The following is a 21583-nucleotide window of genomic DNA, read 5'->3' on the forward strand; positions in this document are numbered from 1 at the left end:
TGCTCCCTGGAAGCCTGTTTGTCCCCCCCGCCCCCAATCTAGGACCCTAGCGACTCCAGAGCCCTGGGCGGGGTTGAGGGGCATGACCCGCGGGAGAAGCCTCGTCCGGTCCCCGAGCCCCCATAGATAGCCTGCTGTTCCCGAACCCGGGGCCAGCGTCCTGGCCGCAGGCGGGGTGGACCAGATGACCTTTGCCGGGGGCTGGCCTGGAGCAGAGGTCCCGGGGGTCCAAGTCCCAGCGTCGGGGCGGGACACGAGGGGCGGGGTCTCAAGGGGGCGGGGGCACCGGGGCCTGAAAGGCGCGGACCCAGCCCCGCCCGGCCATCCGCGCCGCCTGCCCGCACCCGGCCCAGCTGCAGCCCGACCCGGCGCCACCATGCCCAAGTGCCCCAAGTGTAGCAAGGAGGTCTACTTCGGTGAGACGGCCCCTGGGGCGGTGCCCGGCCGGGCGCAGCAGCTGGGGTCCCGCAGGCGGGCGGGGGTCCGCGCGGCGGGCGGCGGCGGGCGGAGCCGAGATCTCAGCCCTGCCCGCGGCCCCCGGGCTGTGCTGCCGGGACCCGCCTCGCCTCTGCGCCAAAGCCACGCGCCGGCGTCGGGTGTCCCGCTGTCTGGCTGAGTCGGGCCTCTCGGGGCCCCTCTCTCCCCGTGTCTTTCTGCCCTTGCTCTGTGTATCCTCGACTCTGGGGCTCCCCCTGTCTCTGTGTGCTGCTGTCTCTTCTCTTCTCTGTGTCTCCCTGTCTTGTCTCCATGTCTCCCCGGTCTCTGTGTCTCGCTGTTCTTGTGTCTCTTCTCTGGATCTCACCTTCTCTGGGTCTGCCCGTCTCTGGCTCTCCCATCTTTGTCTCGCTGTCTCTGTGGTTTAATCCAGTCTGTCTTTTGCATCTCTTCTTCTCTGTCTCCATGTCTCCTGTCTCTGTTCCGTCTCTGTCTCGCTGTGTATGTGTTTCCCCTGTCACTGTCTCCTCCAGTCTCTGTGTCTGTCCCCGACTCTCTGTCCCCCGTCTCTGGGTCCCTCCCTTTCTCTCTCTCCTTCCCCGGGCGCGCCCTGGGCGGGGACCCCGAGGGGAAGAAGGAACGCTGGCTCTGCTGCCTCTCCCAGCGCTAAGTAGAAACAAATGCGGAAACTAGCACCCAAGGCGCAAATGGGGCGAGCTCGGATCCTGGGCGCCTGCCTCCTTGCCCTTGCGGCCAAGGGAGCAGTCGACCGGCCCCCGCCCCTGATCCGACCCACGGGGAGAGGTGGGAGGAAGCGGGAAATTCCCCTTCGAGCCTCCCGACACCAGCTCCACCTGTTACCTGTGCCAGGCCCCAGACCCCCTGCCCTGTCCCCCCATCTCTTCCCCACCTCTCTTCTTCCCCCAGCCTCACCTGACCATCTGGGGCCCGCCTGGGTCTCGCCTAGGACCTGGTACCAGCTCCCCTGATTGTTAGGCTGGACCGGGGGGAGTACAGGGACAGGCAGAGAGGATCCCCAAGTGGAGGGCAGGCCTTGGGCACAGGTGACCGAGAGGGACCAGAAGGCCAACTGTGAGGGGGCACCATGTGGTTAGCAGTGTCTCACATGGAGTCTGTGCTCTGCAGCGGAGCGGGTGACATCCTTGGGGAAGGACTGGCATCGGCCCTGCCTGAAGTGTGAGAAATGTGGGAAAACACTGACCTCTGGGGGCCACGCTGAGGTGAGGCAGGGGTGGGGACCATGCTGAGGTGAGGCAGGGGTGGGGGGACCATGCTGAGGTGAGGCAGGGGTGGGGGGGCCATGCTGAGGTGAGGCAGGGGTGGGGGCCGAGGCCTGGGGTGCAGGGCACAGGATGAGGGTGGGAGGCTCCCATCGAGGATAGACCTGGGGTAAAGCTCACAGGGGTGGGGGCCACGCTGAGGTGAGGCAGGGGTTGGTGCCAAGACCTGGGGTGTGCAGGGGCACAGGGTGACGGCCTCCCTCACTACCCTTCTCTCTGCAGCACGAGGGCAAACCCTACTGCAACCACCCCTGCTATGCGGCCACGTTTGGGCCCAAAGGTATGCTCCCCACAACCTCTGACCCAGCCCTCACAGCTCCCAGCCCCCACAGCCCCTGGATCCCCCTAATCTGTAAACCTTTTTTCTGCAGGCTTTGGGCGGGGTGGAGCTGAGAGCCACACTTTCAAGTAAACCCAGGTACCAGCCTGCCCAGCTCAGCTACCTCTTCCTGGGTCTGACGGCCCTCGGGCCTGGAGGGTGCTAGGTGGGCACAGCCCTCACTTCTCCTTTCTGTCTGTGCAGGCCCCTCGCCCTGCTGGCGAGCCATCCACCGCGATGCTGCCCCTTCAGGCAGATGCCAGGCCTTGTCCTCCAGCACCCACGGCTCCCCTGTAGCCCCCCCCACACCCTCAATAAATTCCAAACACTCCAAAGGCCCGTGGCCATGTGTGTCTGTGTGTGTGCGTGCATGTATTTGCACTCACGCACAAGTGTGCCAGGATGGGCAGGGGGCTCAGCTGGGGTCTGGCCCTGAATCTTCTTGTACCCACTTTTCCTGTTGCAGCAGGCATTGCCCTGGGGCCCACCAAAGGCAGGGGTGGGTGAGAGGCCAGGCCTACAGAGGCTGGAAGCTATCTTACCCTCATATATGCAGAGATGCCCAGCCTGCCCCAGTGGTTTTGGGATGTGCAAGGGTAACAATGCTTTGAAGGCTGGGCCAGGAGTTGGAGGCCTGGGAGCAGGTGGGGCTGGGGAAGGCCCGGCCTCGGGGTGGGGGTGGGAGGGTCCACAGGGGTGAGTCAGCTGCAGCTCTTTCTGGTTCTCTTTTTGAGACACTTTTGGGAGAGTTGTGGTGGGGAACTTCTCGCCTACCCCTTTCCCACTTCCTGCCGCCCTGCCTCCACCTCTGCAGCGGAAGGTAGCAGCTGCTAGAGAGCTCTGGCCCTGTCCACCCAGGCATGCTGTCCCCCCATTTGCCCCCATTTGCCCTCTGCCTCGCCTGGAGACTTACCAGTGGGGATTTGAGACACTAGCTGTGCCTTGAGGATTGGGGCTTTCTGGAAACTCCCATGTCAAACCAGGCAGCAGGTGCTGACTGGGTACCTCTCAGAGCCCCCTCCTGGGACTCTGGGACTCCTGCTGTGGCAGCAGCCAGCCCTCTCAGTACCTGAGGGGCTGACTTGGCTCTGGATGTGGTAAGGGTCCTGGAAACCTGAGCTGGACAGGCAGCGTGTGCGTGTGTGTGTGTGCGCGCGTGCACGTGCATGTTCTTGGTGGGTGGGGAGTGATTTGTGGAATTCCAAGACGTGGGAGCTGAGTGCTTTCAGTGATGGATGGATAGGTTGGGGACGTGGGACTGGGCCTTTAGGCACAGGGGACACCCACTGGCCAGAGCAGGCACTGCGGGGTAGCGGCATAGGTGCACAAGGCAAGCCTGTCCTGAGCAAGCTGGGAGAAGCAACCTGGGCCGACTTGCTCCTCTCCCTTGCTCAGTCAGAAAAGGAGCGGTGGATATGGGGTGAGCTCTCAGAGAGCTGAGACCTGAAAGAAGAGTGGAAGTAGCAGGGTCACTAGTGGGGTAGAGAGCATTTCAGACTGAAGGCTCAGCAGGTGCAGGGTGTTGAGAGGGAAAGGGCGCATAGGATTCAAGGATCCCACTGTAAAAGGATTCAAAGTGGAGGGGTAAGGAATGTGGCCTGTGGTCTGTATCCACACAGCTGAGAACTGTGTAAGAATTAGTGGGAGGGCAGCCAGAAAGACCTCTGAGCTGCAGTGTGGGGAAGCGAAGGTGGGGCAGGCTGGAAGCCAGTGCCAGTCCTGGCCTGAGATGAAGGTGGATTCCGGAGGGGAGGGCTGATAGAGGGGTAAGGGAGAATAGGCAGTATGACTCCCACACAGGTGGGAGGAGAGCAGCTCGGGAGGTGAGGGTAGTGTGGGTCCAGCTGTGCGTGTAGGTGCATGGGCCATTTACTACAAGGAGGGGGATGCAGAGTGGCATAGGGACCCTAGAGACACGGGGTTTGAGGTTGAGGGAAAGACTGATAGCAGAAGGAGTTTGGTTGTACGGAGGGCTGAAGGGTGGAGCAGGAGACTGAAGAGAACCAGGAGCCTAAGATGCACTTCTTGTGGGCTCAGCCCTGGCTGGGGAGGGTGGAGGCCGTGTGCCGTCCAGGGAAGACTAACTTATTTACTCTTTCTTTCCTTTCTTCCTTCTTCCCGTTGTTCCTCACCTCCTTCTTCCCCTCTCTTCTCCTCCTCCTTCCTCGTCTTCCTCCTCCCTTGCCCCAACTTCTCTGTCTTCTTACAGCTCTGAGGTGTAATTTAAAACTCACTCTTGTATATTCAATGATTTTACGAAATTTGCTGAGTTGTGCAACCATCACAACAGGTTTTAGAACATTCTTGTTGCCTCCAAGAGTCCCCAGCTGCCCTCCTGGTCACTTCCTGTTCCCAGTTTTTTCCCCAGACCACCGCTCTCACTTAGGATAATGTCCTTGAGCCTCATCGGCGTTGTAACGTGTACAGCAGTGTGCTCACTTTCACTACCGATCAGTGTTTCATTGCGTGGACAGGGCATTTTGTTTACCCGCCCATCACCTCCTGGGCTTGGGTTGCCTCCTTTGGCTACTATGAACAAAGCTGCTGTGCATTTCCGCGTGGACGTCTTTGTGTTTTCATTTATCTTGGGTAGGTTCCTAAAGGTCGCCATGAGTCGGTATCGATTACACCCCGACTAATAACAAAAGCTCCTAGGCGTAGCCCTGTAAATCTACGGTGAGCTCTAAAGAAAATCTGCCAGACTGTTTCCAAACGGCAGGAAGGAGGAGCTGGAGGTGCGGGACGGAGGGAGCCGGGGGCCCTGGCGCGCGCGCAGGGGGGCGGAGAGCGGCGCAGGGGGGCGCGGGGCGCACGGGCGGGTTGGCGGCGGCTCCGGGGGCGTGGAGAGCTGCCGGCCCGCCTTCCTCTAAGGGACCACTCTCAGCAGAGCGGAGGTCGGGGCGGCCTCGAGCGCGTCTGCACTGTCCCCACTCGCGGCTGAGGCGCCCGGGAGGAGCGGCGCTGGCTGGTGGCGACGTCGGGGACCCGGCCGGGGCGGGGCCCACAGGCCGGAAGTCCGGAGCCCTCTCCCGGGACCACCCTCCGGGGCCCGGAAGCGCCCCCGCACCGGATTGGACGGAACTCCAACCGCCAATGGGATGCAGGGCCTCAGAGGCGGGGCCGGCGCGGAGACTCTCAGCGTTGATTGGGCTGTAGGACCAGGCCGGCTGTGGTGATTGGACACCGGAGCCAGGTCAGAGCCGTGGTTGGAGGTAGGGCCGCAGAGGCGGAACCGGCGGAGGTGATTGGACTTCAGTCCGCGTGCAGCGCTGTGATTGGACGTGGGCCCCGGCCGACGCGGTAATTGGAGGCGGAGGCTCGGCCGGCGGCGGCGGGCGGTCAGACCGCGGCCTGGGGCGGCTGCATGGGGCGGCGGCGGCGTCCGGCAGGCCGGGCGGCCGGGACCGGGACGGGGGCGAGGGCGCTGCCCGAGGCCATCGCCGCGCTGTGTCGGACGCTGCCCGCAGGGCCCGGCCCCGAGACTTTCCGTCGCGCCAAGTTCGACCTCCCGGAGGCGGTGAGGCCCGCGGGGCCGGCGACGGGGCGGGAACGGGGCCCGGGTGGGCGCGGGGAGGCGGCCCGCTGACCGCCGGCTCTTCGTCCCCACAGGCCCCCGCGCTCTGGCGGCTGCTCTCCTGTGTGCTCTCGCCGCGCTCGGAGGCCGACACCACTGGCTCGCTAACCCGCGGTAGATAGCGCCCCCCTGCGAGCGCGCCGGGTTAGCCCGTGGCCGCGGCCGCCTCGATGGGCCCCGCCCCGGCGTCCCCGCCCCGGCGTCCCCGCCCCGGTCACCCCGACTGCCCCTCCCCCGGTCTCCCCGCCCCAGTGTCCCCGCCCCGGTCACCCCGACTGCCCCCCCCCGGTCTCCCCGCCCCAGTGTCCCCGCCCCGGTCACCCCGACTGCCCCCCCGGTCACCCCGACTGCCCCCCGTCCCCCCCCCGCCCGCCCGCCCTAGTCTGCCCCCCTCGACCCTCCCCTGTAACCTCTCCTGTTAGCGGGTAGCCCCCTCTGTCTCTGTGGGCTCCACCCCTCTAAGCCCCGCCCAGCAGCCTTGTCCCACCCACCGTGAAAGCCCCAGCCAATTGCCCTGTAGCACCACCCGCCGCTGTAGGCCACACCCCCTTACTCTGCCCCCAGCCACCCCATCCATCTCCTGGTTAGCCTGTGACCCCCATCCATCTTGTAGGCTCCACCCCTGTAAGCCCCAACTGGTTAGCTTCACCTCTGCCCACCCGCAGGACCCCCCACTTCGCTATTGGTTAGCCCCGCCCTCCCTGCCTCCTACGGCTCCACAGGCCCCGCCTCGTTAGTCCCTGGCCCCGCCCACCCAATGTAACCACAGAACCCATTGCTGTCCCGTCCATTCCGACATAGGACAGGGTGGAACTGCCTCACAGGGTTTCCCAGGAGTAGCTGGTAGATTGGAATTGCTGACGTTTTGGTGAGCAGCTGAGTGCTTAACTACTGCGCCACCAGGGCGCCCCGTACAATGTAGACCCCGACCAATTAGCCTGTGACCTCGCCCACCCTGCGTCAGCCCTCCCGGTTCTGTCCGACTCTGGCCACACCTCCAAGCCAGGCCTCTATTTGGGGTGGGACCGGGTCCCTGGAGGTGCTCCAGTGGGATCTGTCCCGGCGGACCCCCCTGAGCTGATTACACCTCCCCCTTCCCCCCCAGAGGCCCAGGTCCGCTTGGTGAAGTCAGCAATGCGCTCCCAGGGCTACCCTCGGCCAGCGCTCTTCCAGCTTCCGGAGGACGGCTCCCAGGGCAGCCGCGAGCTCCTGCTGGCCCTGTCCTGGCTTCTGGCCCGAGGGCCCCTTATCGAGCAGCTGCTGGCCCGGACCCGCGTCCGGCTGGGTGACGAGATGCCCGTGTGCGAGGTTAGTTCGTGGTTAGGAGGCCTAGGGGTGCCACCTGCTGGGCCCAAGTCTCCATCGTCTTGACCCTGGTGGCCAGAGCCTCAGCCTAGCTCCTGCTCTGTGTCACCCACTGCCTTAGCTTTCAAGACAGTCCTGCAAGTGGTCGTTAGTGCTGTCCCATGAGGGCGCACAGGCTCGGCTCTGTATCAGTTAGGTCCATGTGACACACCCCTGCACCTCTCTTCGTGGCTATGCCCCACTGCCCCCTGGGCTCCCATGACTGTGCGCATCCCTCCACCCCTCTGCCCTGTTTCAGGGCAGGGCCCAGCCCTAGCTCCTCTGGATCCGAGACCCCAGAGGTCACGCTTCCAGGGGTCCCTTCCTCTCCCTCTGCACCCTGGTGTCGCTGGGGGTGTGGGGACAGGCCTGACCCTTGCCGCCCTGCAGTGTGAGGACCTAGCCTATGGCAGGGCCAGCCCTGGTCTGCCTACACCGAGCAAGGATGCTGACGGCTGTGTGGACGTGCGTCATGTGCAGTGGCTGATGGGAAAGCTGCGGTTCCGCTGGCGGAGCCTTATCTCCAGTCACCAGGAGCACTGCGCCCTCCTGAGCAAGGTAGTGCTGCCCTTTCGGGCTTCCTTTCCCTGGGGACCCTGCATACCTGGGGACTGGCCTTGACTGGGGGTGGTGGATTTGGGTACTGTCCTGGTGTGGTGTCCTGGGTTGGGATGGGGTCACAGAGCAGTTAGGGCTGGGCAACACGGGCAGGAGAGCCAGCTGGGGGGCAGAAGCCAGGTTTTGGGGGTGCCTGTACCTGAGAAGTCTTCAGACTCTGCTCAGTGGTGAGAATACCACGCAGGCAAGACCAGAGGTGGCCTGGGCAGGGCTGATACAGACCATGCTGGGACAGTCCTGATGAATTATTATTGTCAATGGAGGGCATGCTTACCGGGGGAGACACTGGCCTTCGGGGCAGCAGCATCACCTGTGTCCATTGCTCTGCATGGTCAGCCTGGTTTCTGTCTCTTGTGAGTGGGGCCACCTGCAGGATGGATTCCTGGTTACCGTTGGCACCACTGCCCAGGTGGGGCTGGTGCAGACTGCAGAAAGGGCAAGAGGGTTTGGCCGGAGGGACAGTGACCTGGGGTCTCACCTATCCTAGAGCAGGTGCCCGAGGAAGAGGGCACATCTGGAGGCTATTCCGTCCCCACCCACAGTTTTGGGTACCCTCAGAACAGGAGTCTGGCTCCCCTGTCCTTCTTGTGCTGCTCATTCCTGCTGCCCTCTTTGGGTCGAGCCTGCAGGAATCCTGGGGTCCCCTGCAGGCGAGACTCCGGCAGGGTCTGCTCTGCTGTGTCGTTTCCCAAAGCTGAGCCGTGTCTGTGTTGGTGTGCTCATCAACACGTGCGAGTTCTTTCCTGTGATGTCCAAGACCCCTGGCTGATAGGGAAGCTGGGGGCTCATTTGCTTCTTGTGGGCTCCTGGGGCCCCAAGTGCCCCAGGGGTACCTGACGTTGACCCGTGGCACTGAGCTTGGTGGAGCCACTGCTGTTCCTGCCTCCTGAGAACAAGCGGCCTGGCCCACAGCCGTCGTCTTAGGGTAGGCTGACGTGGGCAGTGGGGCCCCTGAAGGCTGGTAGGGCGGTCAGCTGCTGAGGGGCATGGCTATCTGCACAAGGTTCCCACAGGCCCAGCAGAGAAGTCAGGGCTGGGCGAGTGGCCAAGGGCTCTCACCTGTGCAGAGTCCTGGCCTCCTTCCTTCTGGTTCTGGGAAGCTTCCAGCTTGGGACATCCTGCCCTTGGCAGATGGCTACCCTCTGCTGTGGTTCTGCTGGCCTTTGCTCCGGGCCCTGGCTTGAGCTGGCCCTCCCTCCTGGAACACTCCCCACTGTTCACCCTCAGCTGGGGTGACCTCCCTGACCCCGCCCCAAGGCAGTCGCTCCCCTGTCCCTTTGATGGGGCTCACTGGACTGCAGCGCCTCTCTGGAAGCTGTTCTGTCTCCATGCATGGCACAGGGCACTCCATCAACCGGGGAAGCAGGGGTGACCTCTCCATGCGCATTGTACCCTTCTGGGAAGCTGGGTGGGGTGGGGAGATCACAGGTGGAATTTCCCACCGACAGAGCCTGGAGTGTCCCAGATGTCCCCCTCTGTGGGGGCCTCCCATTGGAGCCCTGAGCGCTGGGCAGGCCCCTAGTGCTGGGAGTAGGTATTTGCTCCCTGCCCAGCCTGGGGTCTGTCTCTTTCAGATTCATAAGTACACCCAGGGCTGCCACAGTGACCGAAACCTTGGCCACCTGTCTGTTGCTGAAACGGAGCTGCTCAGGGACCCGGAGGGTGGCCAGCAGGTGAGGCTGGTCTAGGTGCTGGAGTGAGCACTGCTCAGTAGGGGAGATGGCTGGGGAAGGAGGAGGAGGGCAGTCGTAGGGCTGTGAGCTGTGAGTATCCCTTTGTGTTTACCAAGTTCACCATCATCGCTGGCATGGGTGAGAGGCATGTGTCTTCACTGTGTGTGGTCAGGGAGGGCCCAACGGGGAGGAACTGTGTCTGCCCCACTGGAATTCCAGGAACACAGTCTTGGGGTTACCACCTACAGCCTTGAAGCCCAAGCAGCTCTACCCCCTGGATGAATAGGAGGCCCGGGGTGCAGGGGGTGGGGAGCTCATCCAGTTGGGCATAGATGTTGGTCCTGGGGGCAGGGCTGCCACCCAGGCTCCACCCAGCATGCAGTGGGCACAGTGCCTTCTAGGCAGGGGCCTCCCCAAGTGATGGGATGTCAGGGTCCTGGACAGATCCTGGGTAAAGCCCAGCTCTGAGCTCTGGGTGGCTATGTGATCTTGGGCAGATCCCATCCCTGCCCTTGACCTGAGTGTCCTCTTCATCTCAGGGCTACCAGGCACTAATGGGAAGAATATTGGGATTGGCCCAGGTCAAGGCTCTGGATGGCGTCCCTCGTGCCCACCCCCTTCCCACAGGGTGCCTGGCTTCTCCTGACCTTGCCACCCTTTCTCTTCTGCTTCCTGTCCTTCCTCTTCAGTCGTCTGTCCATCTGTCAGCACCATCTCCTTCTCTGGGCCAGTGTTGGCTGGGTGTCCTCTATGGTCAGGCTCTGGCCTGTCCTGGCCCTGGGAGAGCGTATGGCCAACAGGAGGGCTGCCAGTGACGGCTGCCTGGCTCTTGGCCCCTGCCTATGTCCCTGGCCAAATCTGCTGAGCCCAGCTGTGTAGGGCCTGCACTTGGCTCTGGCTAGTGCTGCGGTAGTGTCTGGGCATCCTGGTGTGTCCTTGGCTCTGATCCTCATTGAGGGATGACTCAGCGGGGCCCAGGCTTCTTGCCCGGGTCCCCCTGATCCTGCCTGGGATGGTGGGCATGGGCTAGACCCTGGCCTCTGGTGCCCGCTGGTGCTGAAAAACTGGACTGAGGCCACTTTCCTTCCAGGGTTTCTGGAGAGGGAGCTGGCTTGGCCCTGGGTACCCACTATGCCCTGACTACCTTCTCTCCCAGCAGCCCTGTTACCCATCCCCAGTGTTGTTCTGTCTCCTCCTCCACCCCTGCCCTCTGCCCTGCCACCGGAGCCTTGGTGGCGCAGTGGTTAAGAGCTTGGCTGCTAACCAAAATGTCGGCAGTTCAAATCCATCAGCTGCTCCTTGGAAACCCTATGGGGCAGTTCTGTTCTATCCTGTAGGGTTGCTATGAGTGGGAATCAGCTTGATGGCAATGGGTTTGGTTTATTTGGCCTGGCCACCAGCCGCTACTTGGAAAACCCCATGGGGCAGTTCTGCTCTGTCCTATAGGATTGCTATGAGTTGGAATGGACCTGACGGCACCTGGGGGAGTCGGGGGGAGCCTGGCCTGGCCTGGCCTGGCGGCTTCTCCTCCAGCATCTCTTACCTGGATCACTTGCAACCTCCTCCCTGCCCCTGGGGCTTCTGAGGTCACATGGGAAGGGGGCTTGCCCCCTCCCACCCTGCCCAGCAGGCTTGCCAGTCTGGGTCTCACCTCTGCTCACAGCCTCCCTAGGAGTGGGGTCACAGATTTCTTGGGTCAGGGAGCCCACGAGGGAATCCACCCACCACCAGGCTGGGTCTCAGCCCCTCGCCCCTGGGCTCACAGGTGGGGGTGTGTGGGTAAGCTGTGACAGCAGGCAGCCTAGTGTGTGCCTCAGGGGGCTTCCCCAAGAAACTGGAAGATGGCGGAAGGTTCCCGTGCTGGGCTATACTGTAGGGGGAGTGTGTGTGGGGATCTGGGTCCTGGATCCTCACTGGCTTCGGTTGCTTGCAGCTGCTGCAGATGCTGGAGTTTGAGAACGTGCGGCTGGAGGCCGCTCTCGAGTGGCGGCGCCTAGAGCAGGTCTTCTGGCAATGGATGGTAACGCGGCATCCCCGGCCTGGACCACAGCAGGGGAGGGGTGGGTCTCCCCATTCCCAGGCAGGAACGGATGAGAACAGCAGCTGTCTCTCTGGAGCCATGGCAGCTGGTGCCCTGATGCGCTGGGCTGGAGGTTGAGGACAGGAAGTTGATGCAAATCCCTCGGTGCCCCATCCCCATCCCTCTGGCAGCCTCATCTCACACTGAGTGCCCAGCAAAGCTGTGTCCCACAGCACATCCATGTCAGCAACCATAAACTTGCGAAGGGCTGCCTTTCCGACTGTGGACCGCTGGGACACTGTGGCAGGCGCAAATGCGGGCTCTCACACATCCGGCCCAGACTTGCGGGCAGAGTGGGCTCTGACATCTGGGCAACGAGGGCAGGTCTGCCTTCGCTGTTCGTGAATACTTGGTGCCGACCCTAGCCTGTACAGCCCGCACAACTGCCCCCACCACCTTGCCCCTTCTTCTGTCTGCCCTGTCTGAGTAGCAAGGCATCTGCCTTAGGTCACTCTCGTAGAGTCAAGGGGGTCTTCCTGCTTGGGGCTGGAGAACTGGGTCAGAGGTGCTGGAAGGGGGCTTCCCACAGTAGCCGGGGTGTCCATTCTGGGTCCTGAACCAGAAACTCCCTGCCAGGAGCCAGCTACCTCAGGACCTGCTGGAGGTCCCTGGCCCCACCTAGGGACGATGCCAAGAGGTCCTTCCAGGGTGCCCTTGTTACCCCTGGCTGGCAGCCACTTGGCTTTGCCTGAATTTTGCCTCTGTTTAGGGGACTCTGAAGGCCCCAGGGTCCTGGGCCACCTGCAGGTCCTGTGTGGCTGGGCTAGGACCGTGGGTGAGAGCGCAGGTGGTTCTAAGACTGGCGAGGATACATGGCTAGACCGTGCATCTTCTGTTGTGGTCTGGGGATCAAGGCCCACGCGTGGTCACCCCAGGCTTCCTCGCTCCTGGAGAGCCCCACTTCTGGCCAAGACTTCTCTGGTTCGGAGGTTGTGGCCTCCTGGAGGTCTGGCCTTTGGGGCTCCATGGATGCCACATCTGCTGGGTGACTGTAGCTGTCCAGCTGGGTAGGCCTGGGGGGGTGTTGCCCCTTTTAGCCCCTGTGTCCTTGACCCTGCTGGCTACAAAGCCAGGTGTGGCTTTGGGGGTCTGTGCTGTTGTCCCCCTCTCATTTGGGTCTCTCTGCAGGACACAGTCCTGGGTGCCTCCCCCCCAGACTCCCCCAACGCTGGCTCACAGCCCACGTTTCTGCCCAGCATCCCTGAGCGAGTGGCTGGGGAGTTGGAACTGGTGTCTCGGGAGCTGCAGGCCCTTCAGAAGGAGCTGCAGGAGGCCGTGGAGGTGCGGCGGGCATCGTGGGAGGCCCAGGTGAGCACCTGGGCCCTCCTGTCCCCTCACCCACTCAGTCAGCAGCACCCCTCATGGTTTGGTTCTCCCCAGAAGACATCTCTGGGGGCAGGGGGGGCACACGAGGGTGCATTGGACAGAGCCACTTGTTGAGCGCTATACCATTCAGTTTGATTAAGCTTGTGAGAGTGTGACACATTGACATGGCCCCAAATTCACTGGAGTGGAAGTCCCTGCATGTCCCATCCCCAGCTGCCCAAGGCCTACAGGGGTCCCCTGCTGAAGGTCTTGCTCCTTTTGTCAGGGTACGTAAGTCAGCCAGCCCGTGGTGGCCCTGCCCCGGTCCTGCTGCACCTGAGTCTGCTCACGCCCTTCATTCCTTCAAGTTAGTTGGAGCACTTAGACGTGGGTAGACCAGTTAGATGCTGGCCCCCCTTCCTTGGTGCACAGAGTGTGTCCTGCCCCATACTGTTGTACCAGACCTGTTTAACCTGTCGAGGGTCAAGTAGTTCTCTCCAGAAGGGGTGGCCAGTGCCTAGGTAAGGGGGTAGACTCCAGGGGTCCCTGTCAGTTTGCACAGGAGAAGGAGTGCCCTCATAGGACCTGGATTTTATACCCATTAACATTTTGCCACATTTGCTGCTCTTTTTTTTTTTCCTGAATCATTTTTTAAAAAAATGCAGGCGTGATTTTCTGCCTTAAGTCTTCACTAGCCTCTCTAAAGAGCAGGCTGTTGCCCTCTGTGCTCACCACGCCTCACCCCAACCACCCTAGCCGGGTGATGGGAGCTGCCGTGCACTGCCCCAGGGGCCACTACCTCCTCATGGCCCCATGCGCCTCCTTGTTTGGGCCACACACGGCTGTGCCTCTTGTCCCCCTCCCCAAAGGGGCGTGCTTTTGAAGTACTCTGACGGCGGCTGCTCTGGGTCTATGGTGTTTTCTTTCTGGGAAGCTGCTGGGCAGTGTGGTTTTAGGCAGAGCCTGTGGGGTTCTGGGCAGTTCTCTTGGAACTGGGCTGCCAGACTTGGTGGATGAGTGGGCTGGTGGCTACAGTGTGTGGGCTGTAGACCACATCGTAGCCAGCCTCTTCAAAGCTTTGTGGGGGTGGGGTCTGGGCTAGCTGTCCGCAGAGATAGGAACTACCTTGAGAGCCAGCCATGTGAGGCTCCCTTCGGGCCTTCCTCAGTCCCAGCCCCTTGGGGCCTGTCCTCTCTGCTGGAGGGCAGAAGTAGATCAGGCTGGGTGTGGTGGGTGGTGGCCTGGGCTCAGGGGCTGGGTGGGAGCCTAGACTGGTGGGTGGGGCTGGGGGCTGGGTATCCCCAAGGGTCTTTGCTGAGCTCAGAATGGTCTGCTGACTTAGGGACTCAGGTGCTGGGTGAGGGGGGTGCAGGGCTGGGCCTTTTTGAGCTGGCCTCGAGGTGAGGTCTGGGCTATCACCCCTGTATGGGGAGTGCCGAGGGAACACTGGGTGAGGGTCCCGGTGGGGCGGCCTGCCCTCTGCCTTATGAGCTGCACGCCCCTCCCACAGGTCCGCGGCCAGGGGCCCGAGTGGAGTGCTGAGATGCGGGCCTCGAAGGAGGCTGTGGGGCAGGAGCTGGCGGCCCTGTGGCAGGCCTGGGAGCGAGAGGGGGGCCTGGCCCAGCCCCACAGGCCCAACCGGCTGGTGAGGAGTGAGGCTGGGGCTCCCCCAGGGCAGGGCCTGTGGGCCACTGAGGCCATCGGGGCACTGAGGAGCAAGGAGGCCTGCCTGGAGGCAGTGCTATGCTGGCTGCAGGGACAGAGTCAGCAGGAGCTGGCCAGGCTGGCTGGAGCCCTGCCAGGAGTCATCTGGATCCCGCCACATGGACGCTGAGGACCGCGGTTGCATCGTCCCCAGTGGGAACCTGGCTTATCCTGCCCTAGTGACAACAGGGACAACTGACACAGAGCCTCTGAGAGGTGCACTCCTTCTGGGCTGGGGCTGTCCTGACTGGCCAGATCCCAGTCCCTTGGCCAGCAGTCCCTACCTGCTGTCCCCTCCCCAGGGGTCACAAGAGGTCCTGTCTGGTGGCCATGGGTGTCAGGGCCTGGAATGGGCTCAGAAGTCACTCGTGGAGGCCTCCCTGGGGGCTTAGGCCCCGGCCATCCCTCTAGGGTCCTCTCGTATCTCTGGGGATGGTAGTGGGCAGAGATGAGTCTCAGGCTGAGGGGAGACACCTGGGCATTAGTGGCTGAGGCCAGTGCCAGAGGGACCAGCCTGGTCTGAGCTCTGAAGCACGGGGTGGGTGTCGGGGACCAGCCCTGCTAAGAGGGCTCAGGGGATACAGTGAGTAGGGGAGGCTCTACAGGAGCCCAGGCCTCCCTGGCCCGATGTGTCAATACCCTGCCCTGGATGCGCCCCCCACCCCCCCCAGCTGTGAGATGTGCCTGGTGTGGTGGGTGGGGAGGGGTGCTGGATGAGCGCCCTGTGGGGGCTCTGCTCGCTTCCTGGGGGCGGTGCTCTGGGTGGAGGGAAGCCCACCCTGGGGACAGAGGGGCTTTGTCTTAGAGACTGCTTGGCAATCCTAGCTAGGCCTAGACAAAGAGCCATCTGTGTTCCAGGATGTGTCCCCCACCTGCCGGAATGGCCCTTCCTCACAGCACCCCCGCCCCCACCAGCAGGGACAGGCAGCCTGGCTACCTCCAGCCTGCTGCCTGCACCAAACCTTCCTCTTTCCATGGCTGTTGTGCCTCTGGTCTCAGACAGCCTGTCTCTGTCTACATAGCCATTGGCCTCTGCCTAAGGGTTTCAGACCCTGGAAGACAGGAGCCTGGTGAAGGTGGCAGGCTGAAGGCCTTTGGGTGTATCAGATGTTACATGTACAAAAACTAAGCATAAAATGGAATACCACACTCGTGTTCCTGTGTTTGTCTTGTTTTGTCTGGTTCCAACCTCAGTGATCCTTTTGACTCCTGACTGTGTCACCCACTGGGCCAGCTCTCACCCTCCACTCAGCTCAGGGTCTTGTCCCTTGTCATTAGTTGACCCTGGGCTGTTGATGTCTTGAAGCCCACCCCTCCAGGCAATACCCACGGGACGCCTTGGGGAGGGTTTCCAATGTCTTCTTGAAATCCCACTTTGGTTGGAGGAGATTTCTGAGTGACATTTAGGAGAGGAATTTGGTTTGTTGGCATGGTCTGACTTAACTCATGGGGAGGCCTTCATGATATCACTGTCTTTTCCAAGAGCCCCCAAGGTCCTCTCCAGCCCTGAGTCCGGGGTGCAGTTACGGGGACAGTGGCCATGAAGTTGCGCCAGAGGAACCAGCCTGGTCTGAAGCTCTGTCGCTTGTAACGTCGGCCTCCTGAGTCTCCTCTCCAGGCTATTTGTTACTGATTTTGCTACAGAGCCTCTGTCTGGGAGCTGTCTACCCTCGGCCACTTTCTTTTAGCTCCTGTGTGCATGACACCTTTTCCATTCTCTAGTTTTCAACTTTTCTGTATACGTAAATGCTTTTTTGCTTTTTAAATACTGAAATTAAAAATAAATTATTTAGCTGAAATTCACATAATACAAAATAAACTGCTTTAAAGTGAACAATTCAGTGGCATGTAGTACGTTCAGTGTTGCACAGCCATCATCTCTAGCTCTAAAGCACTTCCATGGCCCTGGACTAAAGCCCGTTGCCCATCACGCAGGTTCTCCCCATCCTCCCCTCCCCCCCGCCCTTAGCAACCACCAGTCTGTGTCGTGTCTATGGATTTATCTATTATTGATACGTAAATAGGGTCATACCCTTTGTGACTTTGTGTCGTTTCCTTCACTTTGGTTTGAAGAGTCATCCACATTGTGACATGTATCAGTACTTCATACCTTTTAAAATTTATTTTTGTTTCATTAATTTATTGTGGCAAATATATAGGTAACAAAGCCTTTGCCACTGAAACAATCTTCACATGTATAGTTCAGTGACATTAATTATGGTCACCATCTTGTCCAGCCACCACCATCACCCTTAAGGGAAACCCAGTGCCGTGTAAGCACTGAGTCTTCCTTTCCCTCTCCCTCCCATCCTTCTCTGGTGGTGGTGGTGTTGGTAGGTGTCTTCAAGTCAGTTTCAACTCAGTGATTATGAACAACAACGTAACACTCTGTGGATCTGCGCCATTCTCACAATTGTTGCTATGTTTGAGCCCATCGTTGCAGGCACTGTGTCAATCCATCTCATCAAGGGTCGTCTTCTTTTTCGCTGACCCTCTATTTTACATGATGTCCTTCTCCAGGGAGTGGGCCCTCAAGACAACATGTCCCAAGTGTGTGAAACGAAGTCTCACCATTCTCACTTCCAAGGAACACTCTCTCTGCACTTCTCACAAGACAGACTTGTTCATTCTTCTGGCAGTCCTGGTATATTTGATATTCTTTAGCAGTACCGTAATTCGAAGGCATCAATTCTTCGGTCTTTCTGATTCATTGTCCAGCTGTCCCATGTATATGAGGCAATTGAAAATCTGGCTTCTGTCAGGTGCGCCTTACCTCAAAGTGACATCTTTCCTTTTCAACACTTTAAAGAGGCCTTTTGCAGGAGATCTGCCCAATATAATATGTCCTTTGATTTCTCGACTGCTTCTTCCACTGACACTGTGCGTTCAAGTAAAATTAAATCCTTGTCCCAGCCAGAGCAGTGAGACTAGATAAAGAAATAAAGGGCATCCAGATTGGTAAGGAAGAAGTAAAAGTATCTCTGTTTGCAGATGACATGATCTTATACACAGAAAACCCTAAGGCATCCTCAATAAAACTACTGAAACTAATAGTTCAGCAGAGCGTCAGGATACAAGGTAAACATACAAAAATCAGTTGGATTCCTCTACACAAGCAAACAGAACATCGAAGAGAAAATCATCAAATCAACACCACTTACAGGAGCCCCCAAGAAGATAAAATACTTAGGAATAAATCTTACCAGAGATGTAAAAGACCTATACATAGACAACTACAAGACACTACTGCAAGAAACCAAAAAGACCTACATAAGTGGAAAAACATACCTTGCTCGTGGATAGAAGACTTAACATTGTAAAAATGTCTAGTCTACCAAAAATGATCTATAGATACAATGCAATTCTGATCCAAATTCCAACGACATTTTTTTAACGAGATGGAGAAACAAATCACCAACTTCATATGGAAGGGCAAGACACCCCAGATAAGTAAAGCATTACTGAAAAAGAACAAAGTAGGAGGCCTCGCTCTACCTGGTTTTAGAACCTATTATACCACCACAGTAGTCAAAACAGCCTGGTACTGGTACAACAACAGATACTTGGACCAATGGAACAGAATTGAGAATCCAGACATAAATCCATCCACATACGAGCAGCTGATGTTTGACAAAGGCCCAAAGTCAGTTAATTGGGGGGGAAAGTCAGTGTTTTTAACAAATGGTGCTGACATAACTGGATATCCATCTGCAAAAAAAATGAAACAAGACCCATACCTCACACCATGCACAAAACTAACTAAAAATGGATCAAAGAGCTAAACATAAAATCTAAAACGATAAAGATCATGGAAGAAAAAATAGGGACAACGTTAGGAGCCCTAATACATGGCATAAATGGTATACAAAACATTACTAAAAATGCAGAAGAGAAACCAGATAACTGGGAAAAAAAAACCTATGCACATCCAAAGATTTCACCAAAAGAGTAAAAAGATTACCTACAGACTGGGAAAAAGTTTTTAACTATGACATTTCCAATCAGTGCCTGATCTCTAAAATCTACAGGATTCGGCAAAAACTCAACTACAAAAAGACAAATAACCCAATTAAAAAATGGGCAAAGGATACGAACAGGAACTTCACTAAAGAAGACATTCAGGCTGCTAACAGGTACATGAGGAAATGCTCATGATTATTAGCTATTAGAGAAATGCAAATCAAAACTACAATGAGATTCCATCTCACTCCAACAAGGCTGGCATTAATCCAAAAAAACACAATAAATGTTGGAGAGGTTGTGGAGAGACTGGAACACTTCTGCATTGCTGGTGGGAATGTAAAATGGTACAACCACTTTGGAAATAGATTTGGTGCTTCCTGAAAAAACTAGAAATAGAACTACCATACGATCCAGCAATCCCACTCCTTGGAATATATCCTAGAGAAATAAGAGCCTTTACACGAACAGATATATGCACACCCATGTTCACTGCAACACTGTTTACAATAGCAAAAAGATGGAAGCAACCAAGGTGCCCATCAATGGATGAATGGATAAATAAATTATGGTATATTCACACAATGGAATACTACGCATTGATAAAGAACAATGATGAATCTGTGAAACATTAAATAACATGGAGAAATCTGGAAGACATTAAAAAAAAATGACATTACGCTGAGTGAAATTAGTCAGTTGGAAAAGGACAAATATTGTATAAGACCACTATTACAAGAACTGGAGAAATAGTTTAAACAGAGAAGAAAATATTTTTTGATGGTTACGAGGGGCGAGAGGGAGCAAGAGAGAGGGGTTTTCACTAATTAGATACTAGATAAGCTTTATTTTAGCTGAAGGGAAAGACAATACACAATACAGGAGAGGTCAACACAACTGGACTAAACCAAAAGCAAAGAAGTTTCCTGAATAAACTGAATGCTTCGAAGGCTATCATAGCAGGGGTGGGGGTTTGGGGACCATGGTTTCAGGGGACATCTAAGCCAATTGGCATAATAAAATCTATTAAAACATTCTGCATCCCACTTTGGAGAGTGGTGTCTGGGGTCTTAAATGCTAGCAAGCGGCCATCTAAGATGCATTAATTGGTCTCAGCCCACCTGGAGGGAGGGAGAATGAAGAACACCAAAGACACAGGGTAATTATGAGCCTAAGAGACTGAAAGGACCACATAAACCAGAGACTACATCAGCCTGAGACCAGAAGAAATAGATGGTGCCTGGCTACTACCGATGACTGCCCTGACAGGGAACACAACAGAGAACTCCTGAGAGAACAGGAGAGCAATGGGATGCAGACCCCAAATTCTCGTAAAAAGACCAGACTTAATAGTCTGACTGGGACTAGAAGGACCCTGGAGGCCATGGTCTCCAGACCTTCTCTATTAGCCCAAGACAAGAACTATTCCCAAAGCCAACTCTTCAGACAGGGATTGGACTGGAATATGGGATGGAAAATGATGCTGGTGAAGAATGAGCTTCTTGGATCAAGTAGACACATAAGACTATGTGGGCAGCTTCTGTCTGGGGGGAGATGAGAGAGCAGAGGGGGCCAGAAGCTGCCCAAATGGGTACCAGGAGAGAGAGTAGAGGGAAGGACTGCTGTCTCATTAGAGGGAGAGCAATTAGGAGTGTATAGCAAAGTGTATGTAAATTTTTGTATGAGAGACTGACCTGATTTGTAAACTTTCACTTAAAGCACGATAAAAATTAATTAAAAAAAATTAAATCCTTGACTACTTAAATCTTCTCCATTTATCGTGACATTGTTTATTGGTCCAGTTGTGAGGATTTTTGTTTTCTTTATGTTGAGGTGTAATCTATACTGAAGGCTGAGGTCTTTGATCTTCATCAGCAAGTGCTTCAAGTCCTCTTCGCTTTGAGGAAGCAAGGTAATGTCATCTGCATATTGCAGGTTGTTAATAAGTCTTCCACCAATCCTGATGCCAAATTCTTCATATAGTCTAGCTTCTTGGATTATTTGCTCAGTCTACAGATTAAATAAGTATGGTGAAAAGATCCAACCCTAAGGTACAACTTTTATGGTTTTAAACCACAGAGTATTCTCTTGTTCTGTTTGAATGACTGCCTCTTGGTCTATGTATAGGTTCCTCATGAGCACAATTAAGTGTTCTGGAATTCCCATTCTTTGCAATGCTATCCACAATTTGTTATGATCCACACAGTCGAATGTCTTTGTATAGTTAATAAAACACAGGTAAACATCTTTCTGGTATTCTCTGCTTTCAGCCAAGATTCATTTGATATCAGCAATGATATCCCTAGTTCCACATCCTCTTCTGAATCTGGCTTGAATTTCTGGCAGCTCCCTGTTGATATACTGCTGCAGCCGCTTTTGAATTATCTTACAGCAAAATTTTACTTGCGTGTGATATTAATGATATTGTTCAACAATTTCTGTCTTTGGCTGGATCTCCTTTCTCGGGAATAGGTATAAATATGGATCTCTTCCAGTTGGTTGGCCGGGTAGCTGTCTTCCAAATTTCTTGGCATAGATGAGTGAGCACTTCCAGTGCTGTATCTGTTTGTTGAGACATCTCAATTGGTATTCTGTCAATTCCTGGAGCCTTGTTTTTCACCAATGGATTCAGCTTGGACTTCTTCCTTCAGTATCATCGGTTCTTGATCATATGCTACCTCCTAAAATGGATGAATGTCGACCAATTCTCTTTGGTACAATAACTTTGTGTATTCTTTCCATCTTCTTTTGATGCTTCCTGTGTCATTCAATATTTTGCCTGTAGGATCCTTCAAAATTGCAAGTCGAGGCTTGAATTTTTTCTTCAGTTCTTTCAGCTTGAGAAATGCCAAGCGTGTTCTTCCCTTTTGGTTTTCTATCTCCAGCTTTTTGCACGTGTCATTGTAATACTTTACTTTGTTTTCTCGAGCCACCCTTTGAAATCTTCTGTTCAGCTCTTTTACTTCATTACTTCTTCTGTTTGCTTTAGCTACTCTAGATTCAAGAGCAAGTTTCAGAGTCTCTTCTGACATCCATTTTTCCATTTTGGTCTTTTCTTTCTTGCCTTTTTAATGACCTTTTGCTTTCTTCATGTATGATGTCCTTAATGTCATTCCACAACTCGTCTGGTCTTCGGTCATTAGTGTTCAGTGCGTAAAATCTATTCTTGAGATGGTCTCTAAATTCAGGTGGGATATACTCAAAGTTGTACCTTGACTCTCGTGGACTTGTTCTAATTTTCTTCAACTTCAACTTGAACTTGCATATGAG

At 56.5% G+C, this 21583-nt stretch overlaps 2 protein-coding genes across 4 annotated transcripts; both read left to right on the forward strand.

Annotated features, from left to right (window-relative positions):
* Positions 1–282: 282 nt before the first annotated feature.
* On the forward strand, positions 283–2390 carry CRIP1 (cysteine rich protein 1). Of its 2 annotated transcripts, none has more exons than XM_003408881.4 (5): positions 283–416; positions 1582–1676; positions 1959–2016; positions 2108–2154; positions 2260–2390. In XM_003408881.4, exons 1-4 carry the CDS (start codon positions 377–379, stop codon positions 2146–2148), a joined length of 234 nt encoding a protein of 77 aa, XP_003408929.1. In that variant the 5' UTR covers positions 283–376; the 3' UTR covers positions 2149–2154; positions 2260–2390. The 2 variants fall into 2 exon arrangements, with proteins under 2 accessions (XP_003408929.1, XP_064149180.1); XM_064293110.1 differs by lacking the exon at positions 283–416 and adding an exon at positions 593–1239.
* Positions 2391–5404: 3014 nt separating this feature from the next.
* On the forward strand, positions 5405–16190 carry TEDC1 (tubulin epsilon and delta complex 1). Of its 2 annotated transcripts, XM_064293106.1 has the most exons (8): positions 5405–5572; positions 5665–5743; positions 6735–6937; positions 7364–7531; positions 9166–9264; positions 11198–11284; positions 12473–12652; positions 14160–16190. In XM_064293106.1, the coding sequence occupies exons 1-8, from the start codon at positions 5420–5422 to the stop codon at positions 14481–14483; spliced, it is 1293 nt and encodes a 430-aa protein (XP_064149176.1). In that variant the 5' UTR covers positions 5405–5419; the 3' UTR covers positions 14484–16190. The 2 variants fall into 2 exon arrangements, with proteins under 2 accessions (XP_064149176.1, XP_064149177.1); XM_064293107.1 differs by lacking the exon at positions 11198–11284.
* The last annotated feature ends 5393 nt before the right edge of the window (positions 16191–21583 follow it).

Source organism: Loxodonta africana, chromosome 10 (assembly GCF_030014295.1).
Source record: "Loxodonta africana isolate mLoxAfr1 chromosome 10, mLoxAfr1.hap2, whole genome shotgun sequence".
Lineage (NCBI taxonomy): Eukaryota > Metazoa > Chordata > Mammalia > Proboscidea > Elephantidae > Loxodonta > Loxodonta africana.

What these genes read in the sequence shown, in the direction of transcription:
- TEDC1 (XM_064293106.1), top strand. Translation starts at nt 5,420, where the DNA reads ATGGGGCGGCGGCGGCGTCCGGCAGGCCGGGCGGCCGGGACCGGGACG. An exon ending in AGGTCTTCTGGCAATGGATG is followed by an intron (nt 11,285 to 12,472) that starts GTAACGCGGCAT and finishes GTCTCTCTGCAG; the next exon opens with GACACAGTCCTGGGTGCCTC. An exon ending in GGGCATCGTGGGAGGCCCAG is followed by an intron (nt 12,653 to 14,159) that starts GTGAGCACCTGG and finishes CCCCTCCCACAG; the next exon opens with GTCCGCGGCCAGGGGCCCGA.
- CRIP1 (XM_064293110.1), top strand. Translation starts at nt 1,116, where the DNA reads ATGCGGAAACTAGCACCCAAGGCGCAAATGGGGCGAGCTCGGATCCTG. An exon ending in GATCCGACCCACGGGGAGAG is followed by an intron (nt 1,240 to 1,581) that starts GTGGGAGGAAGC and finishes TGTGCTCTGCAG; the next exon opens with CGGAGCGGGTGACATCCTTG. An exon ending in CCTCTGGGGGCCACGCTGAG is followed by an intron (nt 1,677 to 1,958) that starts GTGAGGCAGGGG and finishes TTCTCTCTGCAG; the next exon opens with CACGAGGGCAAACCCTACTG.